At 58.0% G+C, this 21,628-nt stretch overlaps 1 protein-coding gene across 2 annotated transcripts; it reads left to right on the forward strand.

The window, feature by feature from the left end:
• The first annotated feature begins 4,236 nt into the window (after positions 1–4,236).
• STK11 (serine/threonine kinase 11) lies at positions 4,237–21,257 on the forward strand. 2 transcript variants are annotated; one of them, XM_068979944.1, is made up of 10 exons: positions 4,237–5,085; positions 12,565–12,648; positions 13,214–13,303; positions 13,783–13,915; positions 13,999–14,135; positions 14,835–14,962; positions 16,941–16,998; positions 17,181–17,374; positions 19,304–19,522; positions 20,309–21,257. In XM_068979944.1, the coding sequence occupies exons 1-9, from the start codon at positions 4,796–4,798 to the stop codon at positions 19,504–19,506; spliced, it is 1,317 nt and encodes a 438-aa protein (XP_068836045.1). In that variant the 5' UTR covers positions 4,237–4,795; the 3' UTR covers positions 19,507–19,522; positions 20,309–21,257. The 2 variants fall into 2 exon arrangements, with proteins under 2 accessions (XP_068836045.1, XP_068836046.1); XM_068979945.1 differs by lacking the exons at positions 19,304–19,522; positions 20,309–21,257 and adding an exon at positions 17,472–17,811.
• Positions 21,258–21,628: the final 371 nt, after the last annotated feature.

Genomic DNA, 21,628 nt, shown 5'->3' on the forward strand with positions numbered 1-21,628 from the left:
TCTTCCTCTTGAGCAGAAATCTCAGATTGGAATTACAGGGCCGTATGGTGATTCAATGTTAACCTTTCAACTGGTTTTCCAGCCTGGCTATACCATCTGTATGAAAGTTCCAGTTTCTACTCTGTATGTGAGACAGCAAAAGAGACACAGATGTATAGAACAGTCTTTTGGACTCTGTGGGAGAGGGAGAGGGTGGGATGATTTGGGAGAATGGCATTGAAACATGTATAATATCATATATGAAATGAATCGCCAGTCCAGGTTCGATGCATGATACTGGATGCTTGGGGCTGGTGCACTGGGATGACCCAGAGGGATGGTATGGGGAGGGAGGAGGGAGGGGGTTCAGGATAGGGAACACGTGTATACCTGTGGCAGATTCATGTTGATATATGGCAAAACCAACACAATATTGTAAAGTAACTAACCTCCAATTAAAATAAATAAATTTATATTAAAAAAAAGATTTTTAAAAAAAGAAAAAAAGAAAGTTCCAGTTTCTTTTCATCCTTGCTGATACTCCATTTTAAAAAAATCATAACCATCATAGTGGGTATGAAGCGGTTTTGTTGTTGTTTAGTTACTCAGTTGTATCAGATTCCTGGCAACCCCATGAACTGTAGCCCACGAGGCTCCTCTGTCCATGGGATTTCCCAGGCAAGCATACTGGAGTGGGTTGTCATTTCCTTCTCCAATGAAGTGTTACTTTTATGTTATTTTATTTATTTTTTTGTTTGAGCCCTGTGGCTTGTAGAATGTTAGTTCCCCAAACAGGGGTTGAACCTGGAGCCAGGCAGTGAAAGCACCCAGTCCTAACCACTGGGCCACTGGAGAATTCCCTGAAGTGGTTAATTTTAATAATATATTTATTTTAACCTTATATATCCAAAATTTATCATTTCAATAAGCAATCAATATGTTATTGAGTGTTTTCATACTACAGTTATTAATAAGATATACACATATATTGTTGCTGTTGTTTAGCCTGCTAGGCTCCTCTGTCCATGGGATTTCCCAGGCGAGAATACTGGAGCAGGTTGCCATGTAATCCTCCAGGGGATCTTCCTGACCCAGGGATTGAACCTGCGTCTCCTGCATTGGTGGGTAGATTCTTTACCGCTTAGCCACCAGGAAGCCCCATACATAAATATCATACATACTTTTTCCCCCTTCACATTAGGCCTTCAAAATTCAGTGTGTAGTGCTTCCCTGGTGGTCCAGTGGTTAAGAGTCTGCCTTGCAATGCAAGGACACCAGTTCAGTCTCTGGTCCGGGAAGATCCCATATGCCAAGAAGCAGCTAAACCCATGCCCCACAACTACTGAACCTATACTCTAGAGCCCGTGCTCTGCAGTAAGAGAAGCCACTGCAGTGAGAAGTGCACACACCACAACAAAGAGTCGCCTCCACTCACAATTAGAGAAAGCCCGAGCATAGCAACAAAGATCCAGTGCAGTAAAAAATAAATACATTATATATATATATCTATATCTCCAGTGTATATTACACTCACAGCACATCTCAATTCCAGCAGCCACATTACAAGAGATTAACAGACACATGTGGCCAGTGGCTGTTGTACTGAATGACATAGCTCAAATTGCTGAGGACACAGCAGTGGCCAAGACATATCCAGCCTCAGCCCCAGAGAGCTCCCAGTGCAGTTCCAGAGACTAAAGAAATATGGGAAAAGAAATATATAAATAAGATAATTTCTGCTGGTGACAAGTGTTGAGAAGAAAACTAAACTTGAAAGGGGCTACATTCGAGGGAATGACCAGGAGGACTTCTTGGAGGAGGTCACATCTGAGCCAAGATTTCACCTTCATGTTCTCTTTCTGCAATGGTCACCAAACATTTCCTATGTCCTTCCATGTGTCTTGCACATCAGGAGAGGGGTGGAGTGAAGGAGAGTGGGATGCCAAGATTATCAAATACCCCCAGATTCTAAGAAAGTTGGGCATAAGTCAGCAGTTAAAAACATAGAAAATACCAAAAGGAATTTGACTTGGGCAGTGTTGCCTCTTCATTTTCTGCAAGATTGTTTAGAACCAATGTTATTTCTTCTTAAATTTTTTTAAAAAAAATTTTGGGAGGTGCCCTGGGTCTTCATTGTTGTTCATGGGCTTTCTCTAGTTGCATCAGAGTCGGGGCTACTCATTGTCAGGGGTTTCCCATATTGCAGAGCAGAGGCTCTAAAGTGCTGGCTCAGTTCTTGTGGCGCAGGGGGTAAGCTGCCCTGATGCATGTGGAATCTTCCTGGACCAGAGATTGAACTGGTGTCTCCTGTATTAGCAGGCAGATTCTCAATTAACCACTGGACCAGCAGAGAAGTCCCTCCTAAAATGTTTGATGGAAATTCATGAATGAAAACATCTGGGCCTTAATTGTCTTTGTTGAAAGGTTTTTCCCTACAGATTTAATTTCTCTAATAGATATGACTATGCAGATTATCTATTTCTTCTTCATTTTCATTTTAGTGCCTTTTCAGCTGTTGGTCTATTTCCTATTGAATTTTGGGCATAGAGGTGTTCCTATATCTAATCCTTTTAGGTCACCTAGTTTTCTTGGTTAGTCTGGACAGTTTTAACAGTTGTTTTGATCCTTTCAATGAATAGTCTTTTGGCTTCATCAGTTTTCCTTGTGTGTGTGTGTTTTTTTTTTTTGTCTATTCTGTTTCATTGGTTTCTGCTCTGCTCTTTATGATTAAGGAAAAGGAATTTGGGGCTAATCTACATGTTCTGATTAGGGCTGGCTTGTATGTTGGTGTGACTTGGGGTCCCCCCGCCCCCAAAGCCACAGCAATCCGCTTTCTGTGGGTCTTTTGAGAATCTGATCAAAGTCCTAGATGTCCCCAAGAACACACACAAGGACACACTCAATTTCACGCATAGATTTAGGCAGTCCACAGGTGTCAGGCTCAAAACTCGCAGCCTGGAGCCCAAATCTGACGGTGTCAGACAAGCAGTTTGTTCTGGCAAAATAATCAAGTGATAAAAAACAGACAGGTAAAAAAAACCCCCAGGCCCGGAGGAATTTTCAATTTCATCAAACCCTAGTATTTTACCATCTCTGTATTTTTCATCCAAAGCACTTTGCTGGCACTATGCCAGCTGAGTACTGCGTTTTACCCCGTGAGATTCTTTAGGGTAGAGACGGTCCAACGCACTTCTCGCCCCGTCTGGCCTGAGAGACGCTTAATAAAGGCTTTCTGCCTTCAATTGGCCACTTTCGGCTACTTTTTGACCCTTGACCTCGCTTCAAACGAGATTTCGGGGGACAGGCCCTAGCAGGCGCCCACCAGCATCTGTTAGCCACATCCGGGCAAGCGAGGACTGCGCTGCCCCGACTCCCAGTTCCCAGGTGACCCTCGGCCTTTGCGAACTCCAACCCCAGCCTTCAACCCCTCCCAGGTCAACGCCACAGCCTCACCTCCCAGCGCCTGCTTCCCGCCCCCTCCACTTGACGGGCGTCTCCGCGGGCCAATGAGCGAGCAGTAACCACCCCTGGGACGGGGCCGAACGAGAACCAATCCCCGCTCCGGGGCTCGCCCAGGTCCAAATGGCCCAATGGGCGGTGGCGGTAGGGTTCGCTGTGGGGGCGGTGCCGGTAGGCTCGGCCAACGGGCGTGCACGTCGGCGCCGCGGGGGGCGGGCCCGCGGCGGGCGTGCGGCGGAGAGGCGGTGCAGGGCGGGGGAGGAGGTAAACAAGATGGCGGCGGCGTGTCGGGCGCGGAAGGGGGAGGAGGCCCGGGGCGCCCGCGACTGAGGCGGGGCGCGGCGGTAGCGGCGGCGGGCGCCGGCCGGCAGAGCGGCCGCCTTGCATGGGCTGGGCCCCCGCGCCGCCCCGCCTGCTCCACGCGCGCGGCGGCCGCGGCGCGATACGCGCCGCCCGGGCCCCGGCAGCCCCGGGAACCCCGGTCCGGGGCCTGCGGCCTGCGCCGCCTCGGCTGCCCGGAGCCCCGCGCGCCCCACTGTCCGCGACCGACGGCGTTCGGGCGGAGAGCGAGCGAGGGCTGCCGTTTGGGGCGGGGCGCCCGCCGGGCCCGCGCGGTCGTTTGGTGTCCCGGGCCGGTGTGCGGGCGCCCGAGCGGCGGCTGGTTCGGACGAGCCTTACTCCTTGCAGCCGGCGGGCCCCGGGCAGCCCCGGCGCTGGCGGGAGCCGGCCGAGCTGGACGAAGGTGCCCCGCGCGCTCAGGATACGCACCTGCTGGCGTCTCAGGCGCCCCGGACGGCGGGAGACGCCCCCGAGCTGCACGCCCTGCTCCCGGCAAAGCTCACCTGCCCAGCTCCGGGAGCCCCAGAGCTGGCCTGCGCGGGGACCCGGGCGCGCGCCATGGCCCGCTGGTAATGGACGGAGCGGAGAAGACTCGGCCCGGCCGCGTCCGTGTTCGTTCGAGGGTCTAAAGTCCTTGGAGGATGACCTAGCACTACCCAGCCCCACCGGCCTCCCGAGGGCCCCCGTGGACACGCCTGCCCGCCCCAAAGCTCCGAGGTCGGGCGGCCCCCAAACTTGGGACGCTGCGCACGCCCGGCTGCCCGGGCTCTGGACCAGCCGCGCCTTTTGAACTTACGTTCAGTACAATCGTTTCTTTTCCAAGAGGGTTTTCCTTTATTATTATTTTTTTTTCCTCTCTTTCTCTCTAATTTTTTCGATTTTGTTGAATTTAAATTTTGGAGAAGGGAATTTTGAGGCGGGACGGAGGTGGGGAGAAACAAAAGGAAGAACAGCTCCCCGTGAAGTTCACAAAGGGGATAAGGGACCGCCTGCCGGAGTCGGAGGCCTGGAGTTCAGGATGGAGGTGGCGGACCCGCAGCAACTGGCTATGTTTACAGAGGGCGAGCTGATGTCGGTGGGGATGGACACATTCATCCACCGGATCGACTCCACCGAGGTCATCTACCAGCCCCGCCGCAAGCGGGCCAAGCTCATCGGAAAGTACCTGATGGGGGACCTGCTGGGGGAGGGGTCGTACGGCAAGGTGAAGGAGGTGCTGGACTCGGAGACACTGTGCAGAAGAGCCGTCAAAATCCTCAAGAAGAAGAAGTTGCGGAGGATCCCCAACGGGGAGGCCAACGTGAAGAAGTAAGTGCGGCTTCCTGGGTGGGGACGCGCGCCGCAGGGCGGTCCCCTTCTTCCCCCTTCCCTCCCTTCCTCTTCCCTTCTCCTCTCGGTTACTTTCTTCCGTCCTCCGTTTCCTTAAGCACCCGAGTCGACTAGCCAGGAAGAGTCGTGGGCATCTCTTGGGGGACTTCGGTAAAGTCAGGATCGCTCGTTGCGGCTGGGCGTCCTGCGCTCTCAGCTGCTGCGGGGCCCTCCTCGGAAGGGGGCGCCCCTCTCTCCCTGTGCCCTCTTAGCTGTCCGGAGGGCTCGGGTACCCGGCGGAGGCGGCCAGCGTTGGTTTAGCTTCGGAAAACCAAAAGCCGTTGGGTTCCGAAAGGGCTCTGTCTGCAGCCAGCAGGTTTCCTCCTAGCGTGAGGCTGTTACTAGGGCCGGAACACGCCATTTGTTTACCCTGTTGGAGGGCGAAGCTGCGGTTGCCAAAAATAATTGTTTGCACCGGTTTATCAGTCTGCAGGGGCGAACTTGGCCCTTTCTCACTCGCCTGGGATGTGCCACAGGACACATCCACGACTTGCAGGCTCGGTGGCTCCTGAGAAGTGGGGGTCGGCTTGTGTCCAGACAAACTTTTTACACAGATTTTTTTCACGCGCCTGTCTGACCATAGGCATCCCCAAGGCGGTGGGAGCCCTGCCTCCATCCTTTTTGGTGGTTCTGGGAGGGGACACCCTCTCCTTATCTCTGCTGCCTGGGGATCCCACCCTACCCCAGCCCAGGGCTCTATCTAATGGGCCAGGCGGCAGGACTGGCTGGTGACCTTGGCCGGTCCTGGGAGTGCTGCTCCCTGATCACTCTCACCCCTCCTCCCAGCCCCCCTGCTCTCCGGGCAGTTTGACAGTGAGTGCCCAGCTGCTTCTGTCTGCTGTGGGACACCTGGAGAGCAGGGCAGTGGGGCCAGACCGGCTGCAGACCGTGTCCCAGCCATGGACCCCCAGCAACGGCAGGACCAGGCGTCCCAGGGCCAGCCCAGCCAGTTCTCTGTGCCCATGTGCCACCTGTGTGGTGAGGGTTAGGCAGGGGCCACTAGTGTCCTGGGTGAGACAGGCCAGGGGACAGTGGGTGCCAGTGCCCTCCTGCAGGCTAAGTTAGGCCACACTTCTGATCCATCCCCACTCCCTGTTTCTCTGAGTCACCTTTTCTCCTTAATCCAGAAGTGTATGGGGGAGAGGTGACCCTCAGGCTGCCAGTTGGCCACCACTGTGGTTTGAGGGGCAGTGGGCTTCTGGATGCTGCTGGCAGAAAGGGAATCCCCCCACACACACATTTTCTCCAGGGCTGGTCCTTGTCCTCCTAGCTCGTCTTAGGCCTCATCCCTTGGTCTGTCCCAGGAGTGGGGTGCTGGACTCTTCCAGCCTGGACAAGCCCTCCCGGATGGAGTTGGTGCAGGTCACCCTAGTGTCTGGTGCCTTATGCTTTGCCGCATCCCAAGCTGGGAGGGGCCAGGCTCATTTCCAGCACCAACTGATATTTGGTTAGGGCCGCCCCAGCCACTGCTGGCCATCCTGGGGGCTTCAGAGAAAGTGGGGGACCAGAGGCGTGCACCCGAAACATCTGCAGATGCCCCACCCTGAGATGAGGGAGAGGTGTCAGGTGGATGAGTGCCCAGTTCTTTCAAAGGGTGACGCACACCTGAGGAAGCCCCTCCCCATCTGCAAATGTATGTGCCCAAGGTCAAGATAGAGGGCGATCACCACCCAGGATTCCCTCCTGCTTGGCCACCCAACGGAAGATCACGGCTCCCAGTTCTGGTTTCCTGAGCCATCAGCTGTGGTCTCAGGAACTGTGGAGACAGTGTCCATTGGAGGAAACCTTGGGGAGGCTGAGCCTGGGGAGGCAGGGTGGTTGGCATCCACGGCGGCTTGGGGGTCGCTGTGAGGTGCCACAGCTGCAGGGTCGGGCCCTTTTGTCCGTCTCAGCCCCAGAGGCACAGGTCTCCCCCTGTTGGAGCTCAGCTCTGGCCCCGTGCCGGCCGGCCACCTGCGGGCTGATGCTGAAAGGGCCTGCTGGGTGTGTGCCTTCAGGTTAGAACCCCCGCACCTCCTTTCTGAATGTTGTGAGGGTGAGCCCTGCTCTGAGCACCCTGTTCCCTTGTCCTGAATCCTGACGATACGCGCTCTGTGCGGGCGCTCAAGCAGGGCCCCAAGATCCAGGCTTCTGGGTCAGCCTTGCTGGCAGGCAGCTACAAGGGAGAAAAAAGGCTCCTTTGTCTTGGAGAGACTTAATAAACTCAACTCCAGACTCTTCTCATGGAGTGAAGTGTCCGGAACTTTCCAGACAAACCTCAGGAGTCCCGCAGCTCCAGTTGGGATGGGATGCATCCCTTAAGAAATGCAGTGTGTGACAGAGGAAGTCTCCCCTCCTGTGGCTCCTCCCAGGAGGGCTGCTATGGTTTGTGCTTGTCCCTCTTTGTTCTTTTTTTTATGTGTGTAAGTCACTCAGTCGTGTCTGACTCTGTGTGACCTTATGGACTGTAGCCTGCCAGGCTTCTCTGTTCGTGGGTTTTCTACTGGAGGGTATTGCCATACCCTTCTCCAGGGGATCTTCCCGACCTAGGGATTGAACCTGGACCCCTGCATTGGGAGCTTGGAATCTTAGCCACTGGACTGCCAGGGATGTCCTGCTAACTTGTTCTTGTTGTAGAATAGGAAGATTCAGAAAAGCATCAAGAAGTGAAAAAGCAGTTGTCGTTTTAACATTGACACCTTTGAACTTCTCTTTACCAGTCCAAGGACTTTTTAATGAAAAGGGTCATTTTCCATGTAAGTTGTATCTGCTTGTTTTTCTGGTCAGCCACAGAGGCCACGCTGCTGCCTCCCTGGCCGGGGGCAGCCCTGGGGCTTCATGCCTGTACAGATGGTGGGTACATACCCCTCTGCCCCGACCCCAGGGAGGGCAGGTGGGCCCAACTCACAGGATTCTCGCCTGTCACAAGGTCCTATTCTTTGTGGGCTTTTCCATCAGCTGTTGAGAAGCAGGGACAGTCTCCGTGCTCCCGCCCCACGTTCCCTCTGTAAGAGTGCAGCTCAGGGCCTGTGCCTGCTGTATGCCAGATGCATGTGCTTGGTGAGCTGTGCAGAGCCGGGACTGGCAACTTGGGGCCCTGCCAGCCTCCTTCCTCATCAGCGTTCCTGGTGCTCTTGCCTTGCGTCCTGGCCCAAGTGCCCAGTGCCAGTCTCCAGGCTAGCAGTGGTGACTGGTGGGCTCTTGGACCCGAGGGTAAGTGGTTGGGATTGTAGCCTAGCCTGGACTTTCCTGGCCCTCGTTCCCATCCCAAGTGGCCTCTGCCAGGTCCTGGCATCTGCTGGTACCCCCACTACCCAGGTATTGGTAAAGCTTCCTCCCTGAGGCCAGCTGGCATCACCAGGGCACGGCTGCTCCTTGAGGCACCCAGGATCTCATTTTACGTTCTGACTGAGGGGTGACTATATGCAGTGGAGCTTGGGGGCCATAGGGACACCCCAGGTTGGGGCGTGGGGGACGCTGGCCCCTCACCCAGAAGCCTGTTGGAAGTCACAGCCCAGTCGCCCATTATCGTGTGTCTACTACACAGCTGGAGGTGGCATGTTCTCTGAACAGCTTTAGTGAGACACGTTTTACATGATGTGAAACTCAGCTGTGAGCAGGTAACTCAGGGTCAGGTACTTTACTGGAGAGTGCGACCACAACCTATCTCTAGTTCCGGAACAGTCCATGTCCTAAAAGGAAGCCCCATCCCCATCAGCAGTCACCTCTGCTCCCCCTCGCAGCCTCTGACAACCAGGAACCCACTCTGTGTTTGTGGATCGGCATGTTCTGGACGTTTCCCATCAGTGTAATCACACGGTATGTGTTCTGTGTCTGCTCCTCTGGTGTCCTCAGGTGCGTCCACGTGGTAGCAAGTGTCAGAGCTTCTGATGCTGCCCGTGTGTGTGTGTGTGTGGGGGGGGCATGTGTATCTGACCCCATCAGTGGATGTGTGGGTCATCTACTCCTGTTGCCCATGTGTGTTGATATGTGTATCCATCCCCATCAGTGGACATACGGGTCATCCCCTGCTGATGCCTATTAGGAATTGTGCTGCTTGGCAGTTGTGCAAGCACACATTTGTGTTGAACTTCACTTTTCTTGAGTTTCTCCTCATTTTCATCTCTTGCCCCTCGCCACATGATTGGAAGCATCAGCAGAAGGACCGAGGGGTGAGGGGGTCTTACTCAGTGTCCCTCGGCCAGAGCACATCACCCCTTCCTTGCTCTCTGTGGACCCGTCAGCATCTAGAGGGAACGAGGTGGCAGGTCCCGGGGCCCTGAGGTGGGTGGCCATGGGGGCAGCTGCCCTTCTCTGTAAACTCCAGTGCTTTAGGACCCGGCTCTTTCATTGCCCTCTGCTTGTGCGTGGTCAGCAAGCCCACCCCGGGTCCACTCTGCTCCCAGCACCACAGGCAGGTCCCTGCGATGCCCGCCCTGAGCAACTGCGGCTGGACCGGAAGGCTTGCTTCCTCTCATTTCACTTCCTGCATCCTGGCTGAGCGCCCGGCTTTCCTCTTTCTTTAAATAATGGTTTTCTTTTTCTCTGGCCAGTGGTGCTATTCCTAGGTGACGGGAACATCTTGGCCCCTGCAGTGCATGTTTCAGGGATCCTCCTGCATCCCCTCACCCACTCAGAGTGTGTGTCTGTGCTGTCTCTGCCGCGGTCCTGGCCTTGTGGGTGTGCAGTTCCCTTCTCTTAGAGTTTGACACTGTGACTCCTTCCCTGGTGTTGTGTGGCCCCTTTTTGGTGTTGACAGCAGGCTCACTCCCTCGGGAGGCTGATCATGTTGATTGAGGGCCCTGCATAGGGCCCTCCCTCCAGAGCTGGCTTTCCTGACGTGGGGTGGGTGGTAGTGCTGTCCACTGCCTGGGGGTCCCTCCCGCATTAAACTTCTCCTGCAGAGGAGTCTTACCCCTGTGGCAGTGGGCGGAAGGGGAGGCTCGGCTGGGTGGATGGTCCTAGGATGGGTACTCATGGTACAGAAGGCAGGCCTGGGGCACCACTGCGTGTGTGGTTGGCAGCCACATCTGAGTTTGGAGACTTTGCACACTGGGACTGGTGGCTGCTGCTTGAAACCTGGCTGTGAAGCCTGCCTCCCCGAGGTGGGCACGTGTTGGCTCAGGTGTCAAGGGCTCCTTGTCTCCACACGTGGGTTTATGTAGTGTCTCTTTGGATGGAGAGGGGACAGGCGTTCACCTGGGGTCTCCTGTTGCCACGGGAGTCACGGTCTGGGTTGGGCCCTCCTTCATGTCTCCCCTCCCGTGTCCAGCAGGAAGGCTGATGAGGATGGTCACCTGAGCTGTCTACATGCCTCAGTAGTTCGGTCTGCACTGGGCCCTGTGTCCCATCCCCGCCCCAGCCTGTGGGCTCTCTATTGAGCTTGCTGCCATGTGCCGCTTTCCCCTCTGGGCTGCAAATCCCGTCCCTGCGGTGGGTACCCTTGCTGGCCAGTTAGCCCAGCAGGCATCAAACACTGAGGGAGCTGCCCCGGGACCCCTTCCTGGGGCCCTCTCTCCTGGCACCTCTGCAAGGAGCTGCTGTATACTCCGACCAGGCAGCATGCGGCAGAGACCCCTTAAGGCCTCGTCACAACTGTCAGGACAAAGACTTCCATTTGGGCAGCCTGGGGTGTCTACCTCTCTGTCGGATAGAAGGGGTGGAGAACTATAGGCAGGGGAGGGGCCCTGAGTCACCACAATTGAGCTCTGGCCCTGGGGAGCTGGCAGCAGGCTGGGAGTCAGAGCTATGAGGTGATGGGGGAAGGAAGCCTGGGAGCACAGGGCCACTGCCAACGAGTGCTGACGGGCCTGGAGCGTCTAAGTGGACCCCCAGGACAGGGTGCTCACGGACCCAGTGCCTGGCACACAGCAGCCTACGAAGGCCCATTGCAGGAGTGAGTGGGACCTACTGGTTCACAGTGGGTCCAGGCTGGGCAGGTTGAGGGAGGCCCTGCCAGAGCCAGGCTGGGGAGTCTGCTCCCACGCACCAGGACTCACCACACTGCCTTGTCCCCAGGGACACCCAGAGATACTGGGAGACATCATGGTTGTTGTGTCACAATGTAGGGGGATTCTTCACATCAGAGTCTGCTCCCCATATACCCACAGAGCCTGCACAACCAGGGTCAGTGCCCAGGTGGAGTTGCCGTGTGTGTGGTCCCTGCTCACGCTTGACAGCAGGCTAAACACCTGGTGGTCAGATGGTGTGAACCCGGGGCCCAGCCTCTGAGTCACCTCCCCCCACTTCAGTTCAGAGGAGAATTTAGATGTGCAGCCTCGGCCTGGAGGGGACCCTGAGCAGGGACGGAGCAGCCAGTGGGCTTGCAAGAAGCCACTGTGAAGCTGTGTTTCCTCCTGCGAGTGGAGGGCCTCCTGCGCACTGGTTCTGGGGAGCGGGGGCTCTGAGTGCCGGGCCATGATCGGCGTGGAAGGAGGACTTACACTATGAGGGCCCAGGATCGTGCACTGGTCTGTGAGGGTGGGGTGTGGGTTTTCTGGAATAGCTGACCTTTTCATGAAATGTGGACAGTGGGAGGGGTGGGAGCTAAGTCTCAAGAGGACAGACCCTCACCTGCCCTGATGTTCTTATGTATCACACATGGGCTTCCTGGTGAGGACTTTATAAAACCTTTATTGAGGTATCAGTCACATATCATGCAGTTTCGTGGCACTTGGTATCTTTTTAGTAATGGTCATCTCTGTGTAGGTCCAGGACATTCCATCACCCCAAAAAGAAGCCCTGTCTCCTCTGTCACCCTATCCTCTCCCCAGCCCCTGACAACCAGGAACCCACTCTCTGTGTCTGTGGATCAGCCTGTTCTGGACATTTCCCATCAGTGGGATCACACCCTGCGTGTCTTGTGTCTGCTTCTCTCACCAAGCATTGTGTTCTCAGGGCCCGTCTACATGGTAGCAAGTGTCAGGGCTTCTCTCCTTTTCAGGGCTGAGGGATGCTCCTGGGGGTGGAGGGACACTGGCAATGTGTTCACCCTTGGGCTTCCATGGATGGTGCTGCCATGAGCACATGTGCACAGGTCGCGTGTTCTCAGTCCTCCAAGGCACATACCCTGAGTGGAGGTGCTGGGTCAGTTGGTGACTCTGTTTAGCATTCTGCGAAGCCTCCTCACAGACCTCTGACTTTTCCCCCTTCCCTACCACCGGCTCCTACAGGGAATCCTCAGGAGCTGCACTGGCAACGGGGTGGGAGTGGAAAGGGCTGTCTCTGGAGTCCCAGCTCCCACACCCCTTGTGCTGCCCCTGTGCGCCCTTGCTGTGGTCTCCATGCATCTTCAGCCCAAATGTTAGATGTTCCTGGTCTTGTTGCCATGTTGAAGCCCTGCTGGGCTCTGGCAGACCTGGCACCCTCCGTGCGGTGCCTTCCACATGGTGGGTGCGGCCCGGGTGCCGGGACTCGGCTGACTACCCATCCTCTCTCCAGGGAGATCCAGCTGCTGAGGAGGCTGCGGCACAGGAACGTCATCCAGTTAGTGGATGTGCTGTACAACGAGGAGAAGCAGAAGATATATCCTGCAGGGGGTGGGGAGGTGGGCATATTGTCAGTCTCCTTGGCCTTCCCCTCTCCTCTTGGGCTGCGACTCCCAGAGGCTAGGTCTTGGGGCCTGGGGTCCTGCTGAGGGGTCTGTCCCTGACCCACTGGATCCAGAATGACTGGGCTCTTCTCCACAAAGAGGTGTGGCTGGGGAGGCCTCAACCTGACCCTGGCTCCCACCCTTCCTCACTCCCTCCCCCTCCCCCCCCCCAACTCCAGCCTTCTCTTCCCCAGGGCCCCCATGGGCCTCTATCCCTCGCTCCCCTGGGGGCAAGGCTTAAGCTCCTCCTTGGGATGAAACAACCAGGGGCCTTCATGCTGGGCTGTGTGGGCTGAGCCCAGAGGCAGCACGGAGCTCCACAGGAAGGCCCTGGAGGATCCGTGGAGGGGTGGGGATCCACTGCAGTGCCCATGATCCCTCCTGGGTGCTCCCGCTCACTGCACTGGTGCAGCCCCACCCCCAGCATTTGTCTGTGTCCCAGGGTCTGTCCTGTCCAGAGCAGGGTGCTTGCTGCATATTTTCCTTAGCACAGCCCACGTACATGGTGATGGAGTACTGTGTGTGTGGCATGCAGGAGATGCTGGACAGCGTGCCCGAGAAGCGCTTCCCTGTGTGCCAGGCCCATGGGTGAGTGAGCTCGAGCCCCGCCGGTGCCCCCGCCCCTGCAGGTCACTCAGGGCCAGGGCCTTAAAGGACCTGGTCCTATGTTCAGAGAGCTATTCTGAGCATGAGTGAGATGGAAGTTCAAGTGTGTTTTAAAACTCAGGGCTTTGGCGCCCAGTTTGCGACTGTGTAGCCTGGCTGCTGTGCGTGCCCTGCGGCAGCCCACCGACTCCTCTCTGCACATGCACTGCCCTGCATGCCCGTTGCCTGAGGCTGTGGGGCCTCCTGGTGCTGGGGGAGCCCCTGACTGGGCCTCACTGCCCCAAGGCCAAGTTCTCCTGGAGAGTCAGCCCCCAGTTGCTTGTAGGACTAGCTGGCCTGTGGGAGGAGGGGACAGGGGGCAGGGGCGGTGAGCAGCATGGCTCTTTCCAGGCTAGAGACTAGGGTGACAGCACAGCCCAGGTGGCTGGCCCTGGGTGGTGATCACAGAGCTGTGCCTGCAGGTACTTCTGCCAGCTGGTGGACGGCCTGGAGTACCTGCACAGCCAGGGCATCGTGCACAAGGACATCAAGCCCGGCAACCTGCTGCTCACCACTGGTGGCACGCTCAAGATCTCTGACCTGGGTGTGGCTGAGGTGCGTGGGGGCCCCCGGGGCGGACAGGGCATGGGGTCCAGCCCCTGGGGCCACTTCCTAAGGGCTACCTGGCGCTGCCACAGGCACTGCACCCGTTTGCCGAGGATGACACGTGCCGGACCAGCCAGGGCTCTCCAGCATTTCAGCCACCTGAGATCGCCAGTGGCCTGGACACCTTCTCTGGCTTCAAGGTTGACATCTGGTCAGCGGGAGTCACGCTGTAAGTGCCCTGGGCCTGGTCCCTTTAGCCCAGGGTCTCTCTACCTCACCCACCCCAGCCCCAGGCACTCGGTTCAGACTCTAGGCCTTCACGACCTGCCCCTCCTGGCAGGTCCCCTATGTCTGGGGAAGCCATGGAGCCAGGGTCAGGAACTCCTGTGGGGAGGGGCACATGCACTGGGACCAGCTGTTCTCTTGCCCACCTCGGCCTTGTGCTGGTGTTCCCCTGCGCGAGTCACCCATCACTGTTCGGGTGAGGCTTTCTGTCCTGACTCTTGGGGCTGAGTTCTTAAAGATACCACAAGTCGCCAGTGATGCTTGACTCCCACCCAGACTGCCTTGCAGGCGTCTATCCCTCCATAATCCCAGCAGCAGCGAGGAGGCATGTGTTCTCCTGCCCAAGGCGAGTTGGCACTGCAGCCCCATGGGGCAGCCAATGGTCTGGGCGAAGAAGCATCCGTTTTATTCCACTGAGAGCTCATTGACAGATGTCCCCTGACCCATCCTGTTAGAGTGCGCAGTCCAGTGGCTTTCCGTGTCTTCACAGTGAGCCAGCAGCACTGTGTGTTCAGACCGTTGTCCTTACATCCCATCCCTGCAGGGGGTGGGGGGTGTGTATGTGCATTGGGGGTGGGGGAGTGTGGCAGAGGCTCCAGGGCCACAGGGCAGGCTCTGACTGGTCTGTCCTCCCGGGCCACAGCTACAACATCACAACAGGCCTGTACCCGTTCGAGGGCGACAACATCTACAAGCTGTTTGAGAACATCGGGAAGGGGGACTACACCATCCCGGGGGACTGTGGGCCCCCACTCTCAGACCTGCTCAGAGGTGAGGCCCTCAGGGTGAAGGCCAGGCTGCAGGTGTGGGGGCACCGAAGGGTCTTCCATAGACCACTGGCCTCTTGAGAGCTGAGCCATCTCTGTGCCACAGCCGCCTGCCCCCGCCCTCCCATATGGGAGGTGGGCACAGCCTAGCCAGGCTTGGAGAGCAGCCTGAGTGGAGCGTGGGAGGGGTCGCTGGCTCCTTTGGGCTCTGCCACCTGCCCTGGGTCTTGGTTCCACCCTGTCCTGATGACCCATCCCTACGGGAAGTAACAGTGAGGGGGGCGGTCTCCTGCAGGACCTCTTTCTGCTGCAGTTCCCAGGCTGCTCAGCAGGTGGCACTGTCCCCGCACACAGGGGCCTGACCCAAAGTGGCCCCCATAAAGCCACATCAGCATCCTGGGGTTTGGCTGAAATTAGTGTTTTATGTTTTTGTACACCACACGTGGCTTATGGGATCCTACTCCCTGACCAGGGATTGCACCCAGGTCCACAGCAGTGAAAGTGCAGGGTCTTCACTCCTGGACTGGCAGGGAGGTCCCTGGTGAAGTTAGTTTTGATGATAAACAGCACATCCAGGATATCACCTGTGTGACTGGTACCGTCCTAGGTCCTCTGCCCACAGACCCCAGGCCTTGTGTAACTGACCTGATGCCCGGCTTGTGCCGGACACCTAATCCGTGCTTTAGCCTGTATGTGGCTTACAGATGAACAAGCAGCTTCACAGTCCTGCATGGCTCCAGAGCCTCCTGATGATGGAGTCACGCCAGTTCTCTGGTTGTTAGTGAAGGTGAAGTGAAGCTGAGCAGCTGCAGTTCAAGTGCTCTGCAGTGGTGCAACCCAGTCCTGCCCTCCGCATCAGGGCCACCCTGGCAGCCAGGCACTGGGGTCCCCCCCTCCCAGGGTCTTACTGAAATGTGGGAGGTGACAGCCTCACCAACTCAGACCTTGCCCTCCCTGCCCAAGTGTTCCTTGAAGGCTCATGGCCCAACCCCCCCACGCACACACAAACCCCCAGCTCTAGCAAGGACTGATGTTTCAGACCCTCCTTCCTTCAACGGGGACTGATGGGTTGGAGTTCTCTCAGTTTTAAGCTTTCTTTGCTCCAGTGACACAGATGATGACCTATTATTGCCTTCACTGTCATAAACACTTGAAACAGTCCCAAGTTAGGGGGACTTCCCTGCTGGTCCTGTGGTTCCAACTGCAAGTTCCCAATGCATGGGGCCCTGGCTCAGTCTCTGGTGAGGGAACTAGATCTCATGCCTCACCTAAGACCCAGCGCAACCAAATAAGAAGCAGCCCTAAGTCTGGCTGATGAGATGGCAGAGGGCATTGGTGTCCCTGTCCCCCAGGTCCAGGCAGTGTCTTGTCGTCTCTGCCTGGGCCTGCCTAGAGGTCTTGCATAGCTGGGCGGCGAGCCTCCTGCCCACAGGTCTCTGGAACACTGCCCCAGCCCTGCCCTCGCTCTCCCACAACAGGGCTGTGGCCATGACCTTTCCTCTTCTGCACCACTCAGGCTCAGCTCTGAGTGTCAGCATCCCCAAGTTGCACTTTTCTGAGAACAAAACCCAGCAACACCTACAGGGCTGCCTTGCCCCTTCTGCGTGTCCAGGTCCCGGCCAAAGGCCTTCACACAGGTTCTAGGGTGTGTCCCTCTGGAGGCCCCTGGTTCTCCTCCTGCTGCCTTGGGGATTTCGGGTTCCGGTAGGAATTGCCGGTCATCGGCTTTGCTGGCCAGAGCTGGGCAGGCACTGCAGGGTCGACCCCTGTGGTTTGTCTTCCTGGGACGTGTGGACAGGTTCAGGATCCCTGGGGTGGGCTCTTGTCCTGTGTTCCAGCCTGCTCCGGTCTCCTTCCTGACCTCGCTTTGCAGCGGGGGCGGGGCTCCGCTCACACGCGCCACGCCCTCCGCCCCCACCCCTCCCAGGCAGGGGCGGGGCCTCTGCCCGCGCTGACCCCGCCCCCGGCTGGTCTCCTGGCAGGGATGCTGGAGTATGAGCCGGCCAAGCGGTTCTCCATACAGCAGATCCGGCAGCACAGGTGAGTCCCTGGCCCGGCTGGGTGCTGGAGGGGGAGGGCGAGGTACAGGGATCTTGCCGGCTCAGTCTCTCCTGTTGGCCCCACCCTTCTCCATCTCTGCACGCTATGTAGTTCTCTGTGGGCACTGAGGGTGGGCTCATGTGGGGAGCCAGCCTGGACACCCTGATGCCCTGCTCCCACAGCTGGTTCCGGAAGAAGCACCCACCAGCGGAGCAGCCGGTGCCCATCCCACCTAGTGCGGACTGCAAGGACCGGTGGCGGGGCATGACAGTGATGCCCTACTTGGAGGACCTGCACGGCTGTGCCGACGATGTGGACGACGAGCTCTTCGACATTGAGGATGACGTCATCTACACTCAGGACTTCACAGTGCCCGGTGAGCCCTGATCGAGGGGAGGGCCGAGGGCTCTGCCCGAGGGTCCGGTGGCCCTCTTGGCGCCAGTGCCCTGCTGATGCCTGGCCTTCTTCCCCAGGTGGCGAGGAGGCGTCTGAGGCAGGGCTTAGAGACAGAGGCCCACGGGAGAGCCCGTGCTCAGAACTTTCTGGAGAGGAAGCTGAGGCCAGGGCCTTGGAAGAGCTCCAGGCAGAGCCCAGGCCCTAGTGTAGCACCGCCCTGCCCGCGCCCTGTGCACCATGGGCTCTCGCTGACCCTGCCCAGGGTCTGAGGGAGGCTGGGCCACTGCCCCACCACCGTGTCCGCCGTTCTGTGCTGCCCCGGGGCTGGTTCCACTAGCTCTGCATAAAGGTCCTGCCTGCATCGTGTGTGAGGTCCTGCTTACCTCCTTCTGGCTCGTCGGCCAGGGCTTGGGTGTTTTCTGTAGAAAGAGCCTGTGTGCAGGGTGGGGTGTGGGCACGGACCCAAACTCCCAGGACATGTCAGGCCTCTGGTGCCCATGGTGGCTGGCTGTAGCTATTTCCCACTGGGGTCTTGGGGTCAGGTCAGAGACCCTGCTCTGGGAACCTCGGCCACAGCCCAGTCCAAAGTCAGGCCTCCTGGACCTCTGTCCCTGGCAGGATAGGATCAAGGTGTTCTCCTTTGGGAGGCACTAGGGCTCTGGGACAGGTGTCTGGCTGGCTGAGTGTGGACCCTGCTGGGCCCCCCAAGCCCTGCTGGGCACTGACTACATGCTGTCCCTTCAGGCCTATACCAGAGGCCTGGGCTACTTTTCCTGCATACGGAATGTTTGTCCAAGAGCAGTTCTGTGGGTCCAAGCTAGACTCCTAGCCCAGAAATGTCCCTACTCCAGATGGGGGACAAGCATGCTTCAGGATCAGGCAGCTGCCCCTTGCCAAACTGCCCTAGGCCAACGGCAGGCTGTGTTGGGGCTGCTTCTGCTTCAGTCCCATCTTATGATCTGCTCACCAGGGTCTCCCTGGTTTGTCCCTCGTCCTGCCACCCACCCTGAGGGGTTTTGCTTGGGCCAGTGCCCTTGGTGCCTTGAGGGCAAGTGGAGCAGATTCCTTACCTGCTGGCCACCCCCCAGCTCTGGTTGCTGTGCTGGAGGCTGAACCCTGGTGGTCTGAGCAGCGCTGTGGTACTCGGCGCCCTTTCAGCCCCCTCCCCCATTAGAGCAGGCTCCTGACACCCGCCCACCCTGCCATGCTCTTGAGTTCTCACCTGAGTTGATGCCTGTACACATGCCTAGGGGGCTTCTGGCAAGGTCCAGAGGCCGAGTCAGGCCCCAGATGCGGCTGGTGGAAACTCATTCCTATGTGAGGACCAGACAGGCTTGAGGCAGCTGTGGTGGTTTCCTGGTATCCACGGGAGGAGGGTGTGCTGTGGTCACCATGGGCTCCTGCACCCCTCCCTCAGCCTGCATGCAGCAGGGCCCAAGGACCAAGTGAGGGCTGGCAGGCCGTGCAGGAAGGCATGGGGTATGGAAGGCGCCCGAACCTGCCTCTGTCTTCTTTCGTGCCTGGCATGGAGAGCCAGGGTGGGCTGTTTCGAGAGAGAGATCGAGTCTGAATGCCTGGCCCGAGTACAGCCCTTTGTGTTCCACAGGGCCCAGTGGGCTCTGGCCTTCACCCAGGTGAGAGAGCTGAGGCTCAGTTCCCAGGCCTCTGGTCCTCCACCACATTCCCACTCACCTGAGTGCAGAGCCCTGCTCACAGCTGAACGGGCAGGTGAGCGTGGGCTGACTCTGGTCGGTTGGTTCGAAGGCCCACCCTCCCGTTCCCTGGATGAGGCCCTGTGGCAGGTCAGATGGGACAGGTGGTGGGGGCCCTGGGTCCGGGCAGGAATGATGCAGAGTGTGTGTGCTTTGGGATCCCCAGTCAGCACACTCTGGCCCTCTCCCCCTTGAAGGTCAGGTTCTGGAGGAGGAGGCTGGGCGGAGTACACAGAACCGGGTCCTTCCCAAGGCTGTGTGCGTGAATGGCACCGACGCCACCCAGCTGAATACCAGGTCGAGGGCAGAGCGCCGGGCCAGCGCCGCCTCCAACCCTGCCCGCAAGGCTTGCTCAGCCAGCAGCAAGATCCGCCGGCTGTCAGCCTGCAAACAGCAGTGAGGGTGGCTGCCCTCAGGTAGGATGGGACCAGGACCAGAGGGGTCGGGGGTGGAGGGGGGAGGGCACATCGTGGACACTACTGTCTTGGTTTGTGTCACTGTTCCTGGGGTCTGGGTTGAAGTTGAAGGAAATCACTTTCTGCAGAACACTGGCTACTTGGTGTGGGGTGGGGGCTTGGTGGGGGTGTGTGCAGGAGGAGGGCCCCTCAAGCTGACAGCCTGTTTTGCAGACCCGAGGGGCTTGCCTCCTGTCCAGCCCAGGCTGCTCCTGGAATTGGAGGAGTTTGGGGAGTGGGGGGGTGCAGGGGGCTGTGCTCTGACTGAGGTGGTCGTTTGTTCTCCCTGTTCCCTCCCAGCCCTGACCACCCAGTCCACAAAGGGCATTTTGGGTGGGCCTCACGGTTGCTTCACCCCCATTGCCACTCAGGATATGAGCAGTGGGTTGGGGGCCTGAGGGTCCAGCCCCTGTCCATCCATGCCGCCTCTCCCTGGGAGCTGCCCCTGAAATGGCCCCCACAGAACTTACTGCCGGTGTCAGAACCAGTCAGGTAGGGTAGAAGCTTTTTGCAGGGAGGCCTGGATCTGTGGCACAAGGGCCCTACTTAATCCCACCAGGCGACCAGAGATTGCTGGGGTGGCCCCTTGAGGCAGCACAGCTCTCCCTGGCCAGTGGAGCTGTCTGACAGCACTGCATGACTAGGTCTCCATTTCCCCAACTTCTGGAGGGATCCAGGGAGAGCATGCTGCCTGTGATACAGGACCTTGCTTGGCCCAGAAATGACCTACCTGTGTCCTGGTCTCAGTCCGTCCCCAGGAGCCCGGCCAGGTCCTGCTCAGTCTTCCCGTCGACAGCTGGTCTGCTGCCCACCGCCCAGGAAGGCTGCCACAGCGCCCTCTGTGCTGACTCCTCCTCTGGAAGCCAGAGGGTCCTGGAGAGCTGTGGCTGGGGGACAGCAGGGACTGGGATCTGGCCCGCCCTCGGTGGCTGGTGGACACGACCTCCTGCTGACTGCAATCCTGTGCTGAGCCCCTTCCCCCAGCTAGGGGAGGAGGGAGAGGGCCCGGCGTGGCCCCATGCCAGCCTTCGCCATGCACTTTACGTTGAGACTACTGGTTCTCGTCCACCCCAACTCCTCTTTTTACTCTGCCACTGGTTAGCACCTCCCACACCTGGTGATGTGTTCGTATCAACCGCAGCAGCGGGATGGGCATGACGTGCAGGCCTGCCTACCCAGATGCATGCCCATGCCCAAGGGAACCAGGTGGCCTCCTTGTGTTTGTTGTTTGGTTGGTTCCTTTCTATTTTTATTTTTTAAACAAAAAATAAAACAGGTGGATTTGAGCTGTGGTTGTGAGGGATGTTTGGGAACTATGGGTGGCAGCATGCTGTCAGGGGATCTGAGCCTGAGCCTGGGTCCCTTTGTGGGCCCCACAGTGGAGGGGCTGGCCAGGCTACCTGCTGGAGACCTGGGCCTCCTAGGCATATTTGCTTCTAGCCATGCTGGATCTCTCTGCTCTCAGCGGGAGCCCAGCCTCCCCAAAGCTCCCCAGGCCCCTCTGCTCAGCCCAGGGCCCACAGCTTCACAGCATCGTGGCTAGAGGGTGCCTCATCCCCTTCTCCCCAAGACGTCTGCGCTCTCGGGTCCCCAGAAACAACCCAGAGCAAGCAAGAGTATGCAGTAAATGTTTATAATCAACCAGAAAACAAAACACAAACTCCATCACTGGATGGTACAGACTGCAGGAAGCTTCGGAAGGAGGGGCGGGGCAGGGCGACTCGGCCGCTGGCGAGGACTGCCCCATATTTTGGCAATAAATAAAGCTTGGGAAACTTGAAACCTTGACCATTTGGGTTTTATGTCTCAAACACTGGTGAGTCCTGGCAGCTCTTTGGATGGAGCGGTTACGGTTACGGGGAGTGTGGCCCGCTCAACATGCGGAGGGCGGGTGTAGGGTGCAGACACTAGGAAGGAGCGAGGTGGGAGGCGAGTGCAGGGCTGGGGGCGGCGGCAGCGGTTATTGCTGGGGGAGTGTGGGGGTGCGGACTGCCGCGAGCACTCGCCGCGGTGAGGTAAACGGCTTCGAAGGGTTGGTGGCTGTGGCCCCGAGCTAACCTCCCAGCG

This window comes from Capricornis sumatraensis, chromosome 9 (assembly GCF_032405125.1).
Source record: "Capricornis sumatraensis isolate serow.1 chromosome 9, serow.2, whole genome shotgun sequence".
NCBI classification, from domain to species: Eukaryota; Metazoa; Chordata; class Mammalia; order Artiodactyla; family Bovidae; genus Capricornis; species Capricornis sumatraensis.

Excerpts from the sequence above, each read along its gene's own strand:
- STK11 (XM_068979944.1), top strand. The coding sequence starts at position 4,796 with ATGGAGGTGGCGGACCCGCAGCAACTGGCTATGTTTACAGAGGGCGAG. Across the intron at positions 5,086-12,564 it reads GGGGAGGCCAACGTGAAGAA|GGAGATCCAGCTGCTGAGGA; the intron begins GTAAGTGCGGCT and ends TCCTCTCTCCAG. Across the intron at positions 17,375-19,303 it reads TCAGGACTTCACAGTGCCCG|GTCAGGTTCTGGAGGAGGAG; the intron begins GTGAGCCCTGAT and ends TCCCCCTTGAAG.